Source organism: Zophobas morio, unplaced genomic scaffold (assembly GCF_036711695.1).
Source record: "Zophobas morio isolate AGI-343-1 ecotype UQ-CSIRO unplaced genomic scaffold, CSIRO_AGI_Zmor_V1 ptg000017l, whole genome shotgun sequence".
Taxonomy (NCBI): Eukaryota; Metazoa; Arthropoda; class Insecta; order Coleoptera; family Tenebrionidae; genus Zophobas; species Zophobas morio.
Window position 1 is genome coordinate 15,001,116 of NW_026972122.1, and position 9,180 is coordinate 15,010,295.

The 9,180-nt window shown below is 34.5% G+C and overlaps 1 protein-coding gene across 1 annotated transcript; it reads left to right on the plus strand.

The window, feature by feature from the left end:
• Positions 1–4,994: 4,994 nt before the first annotated feature.
• LOC135129965 (uncharacterized) lies at positions 4,995–8,786 on the plus strand. Its single transcript, XM_064057236.1, has 6 exons — positions 4,995–5,072; positions 5,783–5,916; positions 5,968–5,989; positions 7,365–7,427; positions 7,495–7,926; positions 7,985–8,786. Exons 1-6 carry the CDS (start codon positions 4,995–4,997, stop codon positions 8,780–8,782), a joined length of 1,527 nt encoding a protein of 508 aa, XP_063913306.1. The 3' UTR covers positions 8,783–8,786.
• Positions 8,787–9,180: the final 394 nt, after the last annotated feature.

The window sequence follows — 9,180 nt, forward strand, 5'->3', positions numbered from 1 at the left end:
ACATTGTTTGAAATTCAAGAGAACACTTCGGTGGGTAATTTACTTATATTATTTATCATCCCATCCATTGCACACAGGTTCCAATCTAATCGGAAGGAATTTGTTCTTTATTTGTCTGCAGTTTTTGTCTTTTTGGCTGGGCGTCTAATTTACCATTTCCTAATGACGAACCTATTTTTGGTGAGCCCAATTTATGAAGCGTTCTTTGTACAAAATGCGTTTATATGTGTGTAGTTTAGTATTTTGGACGATAATTAGGGATTCCCTGGGTTCTCTCTTAAATGAACGTCTCGTTAGTGAAGGATTAGCAACGTACGTGCTAGGGGTGTCTGATTTTATCCTGCTCCTCGCCCCAGTGTTATCCGTAATTAGGGCTAGTTGAATCAACGCATGAATGCCTCTAGCAATTTGTCAATAATACATGCCTTCATTAGTCGTTTTGTTTCTTTGCTTAATAATGCAACGTTCTGTTCATTAGATAATAATTATCTCATTACACGAATTTGTTTGTAGCATTTTTTCGCGACTCAAGTTGTATTTGTTGACTGTTATAAATTGGACAATCTATAAAACAAAGCGTTCTTAAAGAAATAAAGAAGGAAAATCGCATAAATCGTTACAATAAATAATTGGTCTTAAGTTATTTAGACAGAAATTCTCTCGCTTGTAAAGCACAACCAATTATGTATGTATGCTGGAATATATTCTTCAATAAAGATTTATTTTATGAGCTTCCGTAACGACAAACATTTTAACTTGTAAGTACTAACGTTACTTTGGTTTATGAATTTCAAGAAAATTAAATGGGCCATTCGTCAAATTACTATTACAACGCGTCCTTGGAATATGTTCAAAAAGTACAAATTCAAGGGATTTTTTCTAAGTCCACTAAAAACTAAAACCATATTATTAAAAAACTGGTAACAGCTCACTTCACAAGACATTAATTAGTAAGTAGCGATAAAAAGCCCTGAAGTGACTGCGTTCATAATCTTTTTTTCGAGAACGTAGGTCCTAAAACATCACCACACATGCGCAGATTCAGTGTCATCTGTCGTCTGGATTTCCTAAACTAAAACCATATTATTAAAAAACTGGTAACAGCTCACTTCACAAGACATTAATTAGTAAGTAGCGATAAAAAAACCCTCAAGTGACTGCGTTCATAATCTTTTTTTCGAGAACGCAGGTCCTAAAAAATCACCACACATGCGCAGATTCAGTGTCATTGTAATATCTGTCGTCTGGATTTCCGATTTCGATGAGTTGTTTGTGTATTAAAAGGCGGACCAGAAAATGTTTAGAAATCGAATTTATGGGCATTTCCATCGTTTGTTCTACATTTTTTTTATTATTTATATAAACACATTACTAACGAAATTTATTTATTTTAATTCAGCTTTGCCTCATTTCACTTCGTTATAACTAGAGAGCGGATTTCTGTCGGGCTAGGCAAGGCCAAACTCGGTACGGCTCGTACGGGATGGGAATTCATTGCAGTTACGAGCTGCACATCGTTTATTTGCGATTAGAATAACGCTGCTTCATTGCACTCTGCTGTTAATTCCCGTTCTCATTTACTTAGACGTTTGATTAATAAATCGTTAATTGTATTTATGGAATAAGTGACGATTAAATTCAGTGATTATGTATCACCCGCTACTGAGTCCCGGCGATCCAGCGCGTCCCCACCTATAATCGTGACGTAGCCCGACAGAAATCCGCTGTCTAGTTATAACCGATATATATATTTTTTCGATCTAAATGCACACATACGTTTAAGTGACAAAAGAAAAGATTATTAATAGTGTCCGACCGAAGGATTCGGTTTTGGCCAGTTTCGGCCCAAAATTGGAGTGTCGACTGAAGTCAGTTTCGGCGAGAAACCGGCCGAAACCAAAACTTCGTTTTATGGTAATTCCTCATTGTCGTTTCTTCGTTTGAAATTAGGTTTCTATCAATTTTTGCCGCAGATGCGTAGGTGTTTAAAAGAAACCTAATTCAGTCAAACAGTTTCATTGCTGTTACAGAATCAACGAAGAAACATAATATGACAAATTTTCTACTCTATTTAGAATGTGTACCAGAAATTAGGTTTATTTTAAACACATACGCATCTGGAGTTAAATTGACAGAAATATAGTTATGTAGTCTCATATTAAGAAATAATGAGGAATTAACAGGGAACGTAATTTAGGTTTCGGCTGACACTGAAGCAGAAATAGAAATTCGGTTTTGGTTATTAAAAACTAATCTGGGTCACCAACGATCAACCAGTAACTAGAAGGCTTTTTTTATCGTTAATTTCCTGTTTCCCTGATACGTTGCCCTTTTCCTCTTCTGTATTGTCTGTCGTCCATTTGAAATTTTATTAGACAGATAATCTCTGGAACTACTGGACTGGTTATTGTACAATTTTAGATTTATTTTATAAATATAGTCTATATATTACAATGTATTTAAAAGAGTTATGTACTATGCTAATCAAAATTTGTCTAACATCTTTCACATCAAAAATTTAATTACGACAACTCAAAATTTTACTAATCGTCCAAGCGGCGATCGTAAAATTACTATTCTCGTTTCTGATTCTGAGATACTGATGTTTTTAAGAAAGGTAGTATATGTATATTGTGACAAACCAGAACTACTAGGATTGGTTTTAGGTGTCTTGATAAGACGGAAGGGAGGGCGCTGTTTTTCGAAACAACTCAGGAATGAAAGCATCCGATTGGTATCAAATTGTAAAGTTCGTAGAGTAGTACGCGAATACCTAAGAAATATGCTTTGAATACGTAGACAATAATTTTATTCTTATTGATTGGATTGCTTAGGTACCAAATCGAGATTTTTTAGGCAACTCTATATATTCACATACTACTCTACGTACCAGCTCTAAAATTGTATACCAATTAGATGCTTCCATGTTATAACTTATAAGCTAAGTAATTAGCCCGAAAAAGGAACCCCCCCCCCCGGCTATCTCATCAAAATGTCCAAAAACAACCGTAGTGCATGTGTACCACAATGTATACTACCCTTCCTGAAAATCTCAGCTTATGAGACATGACCATAGTGATTTTACGGTAACCTCTCCTACAAGTAAATCCTGGTTAAAATTTATAGACTATATGCACTATAGCTGCAATTTATTAATAATAGTAATTACTATTTTTAACGCAACTTATGTAGATTTGATGAAAAAACAAAATTTGACAATTTAACTTAGAAACCACAGGACTGGTTAGTCTGAAATTTTGCACACGCTTTAAGATTGTCGTAAGCATGTTGTAAAGTGATCAGGATTAATTTAATAATCATCCCTTTCAAAAACTTGGATGATGTCATCTCAAAATTTTGTGAAGTAATTCTCGCTTTAAATTTATAGGGGGACAAGAACTTAAATAAATGATAGTCAGAGAGTGCGATGTTCAAAGAATATACATACCTATGTAGGTATTATAATTTTCCAACCACGATCTACATGCTTGTGCATGAGGTGAGGTTTACGTTGTTATCCTAAAATATGTAGAAGGGTACACGGAATAACGATCAAAGTCGCTTTTTTTGTCAAATTGCGATAAGACTACCTACCATCTTGTAGGAAATGCTAAATACTACAGTAGTATAAGGTAAATTACAACCATTCGAAAAACGATCACAGTCAGCAGAAAGAAGGGCTTAACATATCTTCCTTAGGAAGATAATACAACTTGTCCCCTTTTTCAGAATTATATATTTATTTTTGTTTAAGTTAATTACTAAGTGTGTTTGTCCATTCTTTGTGTGTTATTGTTAATTAATAAGTTTCACATTAAACAATAATACTAAATTGTTGTGTTGTTTTGAATCTATTGGGTTTCAAACTTTAAAATTCATTATTTCGATATTTATAAATTGTGACTTTGATCGTTAATCCCGTGCACCCTTCGTATGTATTATCGTTTTCTTTAAAAGAGGGGGTTTTTCTTTGACAATTGTGTGTAAATTAATAAAGTTGTTACCATCAGTACTTTTCGGCAACTGACTTTTCTTTCGTATGAAAAATTCTTAATAAATCCGAGCCCCGAATATTTATTATTATTATTATTATTATTAATCGTAACTTTCCCAACTGGACAATCCACTTAACAGGGAAAGGTGAAAAGAGATTAAATTACATCAGATAAACAAAAACAAAAAGCTCACAACCAGTGTTAAAAATGCTAGAAAACAATTTGTAATATTTCATCATATGTTAACCCAGGTCTCTTGTGTCCAATAGATTTTAGTAGTAGGATTTTTATTCATCCGCCACTAGTTACTATTTGTTTCAAAAAAAAATTGTGAACAATATATTACTGACTGTATTATGATAAATTTGTATTAAACTGATATTATTTTAAAAATACGGATGTGGAGTGTAAACAAAACAGAATTATTTTATAATTAATAAAAATAAATAAATAAATAAATAAATAACTAAATAAACAAACAAATGCATAAATAAATCAATAAATAAATAAATAAACTTGAAACTACCTAACCGATTGTTGTCAAATTGAATATGTATGTTAGGGATACCGTATGGATGGTAAAACGATAATCAAAATTTGCCTAATCATCCATACCATTAATATGATGGCATCCTCTCAAAATATTTCATATTACGTAGGCTTTAAATTATACAAAATAACTCCTGTACTTATTTTTGTCTTCAGAATATCCCCGAGGTATCCAAATTTTCACAAAAAATCAAAATTATCCAGCAACATTCTCTGCTAGTGCCTACAGGGCTTTTATAAATGATCCTAAGAGCGTAGTTGGCCATGAATTTCAAAAATCCCGTTTTGCTGAAATTATGCCTCATTATGACACATTATAATCTGTCAGTTAAAGTCATCCCTTTTATTGTTCTACGGTTTTTCAAGTGTAAATTAGAGTAATTCTCGTTGACCCAAGCTCAAAACATAAAAAAGTCGTTTTCAAAACTCTTGGTGCTTGAGTACGAAAAAATGGTTTACTCTGTTGAACACGACACCTTCATTGTTATGTCTTATTATTGCAATGGAACATTCGCAAACGGAAAGTGGGTACGTTCTGTAACCGCTTGAAAGCAAGAATATCTGGCCAAATACCCTGATTTGAAAATTCAAGAAACATATCGGCTAGCCAGTAATTGACAGCCCTGCTCGTGCTCATACAGCCATGTATTTTAAACATTTTAAACTGTTATAAGTTGAAATGACAGCCAAAATTGATTCAGGCATATTTTCACTCACAATTGCTGCTTCCTCAGTAATGAGAGAACTAGACAACACAATAAGTGCTATGATAAGTGCCATGCTGACGTGCATTTCCAAGGCAATACATCTAAAGCTCATACGATGTTTCTTCAAATATTGGACCTTCTAGAGTTTTTAATTAATAGTTTATAATAGTTATTTACAAGTGAGAAACAAATAAAATATTGAACAATACACGCAAGGTAACGGGTTTTTACTGGCTCCAGAAAGTGAGTGGCTCGCCTGCGGCTCGCCAGTCATATCCTTCTGTCCGACAGTAAAAACCCTTTTACCATGGAAGTGATACGATTTTGGTTGAATTATTTGAGTTTCCGGGTTTGTTTACATCAGTTTGTGAGGTTAGGGTTGACAGCTTTCATTGATTCGGGGTATCGATATTTTCCTCCCCTTAATAGATTTGGTTATTTCGGACCGGGCATGCCACAGAGAGGAAAAAAAACAGGAAGGACTCCATTTTGACGTTTCGTGTCACTGGGAACGGGTGCGAGTGTTTTTAGGGTATCCAGGGCGAAGGGGCTATTTTTGGAGGTAGAGCCCTTATTTTGGCCAGTTGTGGCATTTGGGAACGAGGAAGTGTGTCCTGTGTTTTTGTGACCCCGAAAATCCACTTTAAGGCCGCACACCATCAGAGGTAATTACTCGATCGGGTTCTAGATTGAAATTTAGTCAATCTTCTTTTCAGGCCTTTTTTACTATTAACGTGGGTTTTTTTCGCTTCTTCTTTTCTCCGTGTTGCCATTTTTTTTGCGCTTTTGGCGTGGAAGGGTTTTTGTTTGAAGTTTGGACGGAGGTCGACTAGCCCCCCCCCCCTTTTCTAAATGAGGACACCGTGCTGGACTTCGGGAAGAAGGAGAGGCGTTAGTTATAGGGTAGAGACGCGCTCAGCACTGGCCGGTGCCATTAGGTACTATTTTATTTTATTGTGTTATTTATTGGGTTAAGTATATTCGCGTTCGGCATCTTCGCAACCGCCAGGAACGGCACTGTTGCGGTAGGGACGCAAAGTAATAATTAATTGTAGGCTCCAATTTTATTTATTTTTTTTTTGTACCATCACCCACGGCCTTCTCGGTTGAGCATAGTCGCGGTCGAGAGCCACGTAATGTTAAATACTATTACCATGCTAGTAATGTTAAATACTATAGTTTGTTTAATGGTGCTAGCTATAAACCAAATGGTGCTAGCTGGTGCTAGGTCTAAACTACCTCGGACTAATTTTTCATGAGAATTAAATAATGTCGGGGGGCTAGCGTTAACTTGGGCCCCCGAAAGTAAAAGGCTTTTATTCCAATAATTAGATGGTGCTAGCTTTTTGATTGATGGTGCTAGCTGGTGCAAGGTTAGAACAACAATTTTGAGTAAAATTCATTAACTTGGTGGTGCCAAGTTAACGGACCCCAGAAAAACGCTAACCAAAATTTGTCTGATCATTCGCACCAATAATTTTATGATGTCATCTCACAATTTTGCCGGGCACATCTTACTTAATAAATTTTATAAAACAATATGCTTCTATACCTGTGGTATAAAGTTTACAATTTAATTTAGAAAACTATAAAACCGAGTACTCCGAAATATTGCAAACGTTTTAAAGTTACCGTAAATATGGCAAATAGTAATTAAAAGTTATCTATTGATTTCCTTCAAGACTTGATGGCATTATTTCAAAAATAAATATATACATCAATCCTCACTAAAATGTGCAAAATATTATGGGTATAGGCTTGTGGTTTATTAACGCACCCATATTTTTTAGAATTGCATCTATAGTATAAAAAAATAAATGAAATAATTAATTTTATCTACGACTCTTTAATAATAGACGCATTATGTACGTAACTATAGATACATAATACCCCATATTGATCATTAGTGTTTAATGAATATTAAACACTAGTGAATAATGGATTTATTTCAAAATGTCCTAAAATACTGTTCCTTTTTTTCTAGAAAAATATAAACGTCAAAACTATGTATGTATTCGTTTTTTACGTGTTATATATTTAACAGTTATTATTCTGTGTAGGATTTAAAATTTAAATTTACAATCTAAACGGAATTCGTATTTCGCGATTGTAGATTGTAGATGGCTCTGACGTTGTTTACGTTGCCACCTGCTACTACGGACGCTTAGCCGCCATTGTGCGTATTGTTTTGAATTTTGATTTCTTGCGAAAATTAATTTATTGCCGACGAGTGTTTTTATAAGAGGTTATCATCAGTTATAATGGATGAAAACACTGAAAATCTTCCTGGCACACCTCCCGAAGTGGCAGAAGCAGCTGGTGCTGTTAACCTGTTACCAGAGAAATCTCAAAAATTGTACAAAATAGCGTACAATCAATTCATGAAGTGGAAACAAGAAAAGAAGATTACCTCATTTTCCGAACGGGTGATATTAGCATACTTTGCAGACTTATCAAGTAAATACAAAATTTCTACGCTGTGGACTTATTACTCCATGCTACGAAGTACTCTCAACATCAATCATAACATTAATATAGAACAGTACCATAAATTAAGAGCATTCTTAAAGCGTCAAGGAGAAAATTACCAGCCAAAGAAAGCGAAAACGGTTAGTCCTCAACAAATAACTAAATTCATCACTGAAGCCCCTGATGTAAAATATCTAGCAACGAAGGTAAGAAATTATTGTTTCAAAATTATGTTGTAGGTTCTCATTTATTATTTTTTTAAAGGTGGCTTTGATAATGGGCATAATGGGTGCATGTAGGACTCAAGAACTGCATTCAATGCGAATTCAAGACATCAAAGATTTGAATTCAGCTTTTTTGGTAACACTGCCCAACACTAAAACAAAGATTAGAAGATCTTTCACAGTAACTGAAGATTACTATTTAATATGCAAAAAGTATCTTGATTTACGTCCAGCTGAAGTGCAATCAGATGTGTTTTTCCTTAATTACCAGAATGGTAAATGTACTATGCAGAGAATAGGTATCAATAAATTTGGTGGTATGCCGAAAGAAGTTGCAGCATATTTGGGGCTCCCAAATCCAGAATTATTTACTGGACACTCTTTTCGTAGATCCTCGGCTACTTTATTGGTGGATGGTGGAGGGGACATAACCGATTTAAAACGCCACGGAGGATGGAAAAGCTCCTCCGTGGCAGAGGGCTACATAGATAACAGTGTGAAATACAAACTAGAAACATCAAAGAAAATTTTTAAACAGGTGAATCCCTCGTCAACACCATGTACATCAATTCGAGCTCCTGTAATGGCAGAAAACTGTGAAAACATAGAGGAGTATGCTGCTGTAAACTGCGATAATGTTGTGATGAATCCATCTCCCCCATGTACATCAAGTGAAACTAATTGTGGTTTAAGAGAAACTAGTAATTTTGTTAAAAATTCCCATTCCCTCAGTAGTAATGTCAGTGTTGACATGAAAGGCAAGCCAATACAGATTTCAAACTGCAGTGGCCATTTTACATTTAATTTTCTTGCTAAGACAAGTAATAATAATAATTAATTACTTATTTGTTTTGTTTATTGTTTCTGAAATAAATTATTATTTGTGAAACGTGTATAATTTGTTTAGAGTCGTAGATAAAACGTCGTATTTAACTAGCGCATAATGGCTATTATTCACACGGATGATTTACACACTCGCCTGCGGCTCGTGTGTAATTTTCATCCTCGTGAATAATATGCTACATTATGCGCTTGTCAAATAATATACTATTATTGATCAAATCAAAAACAGCTTATCTCTGTACTTAAAATTCTCTTTGAAGCATACGCATAGTATGCTAGTTTACATTTAGTTTAATAATCCACCCAAATTTTTATTTTAACTTACAGGATCTATAATAAAAAACGTGAAATTCGCACAATCTGATTTTATATTTCCTCTAAGAAACTGAAACT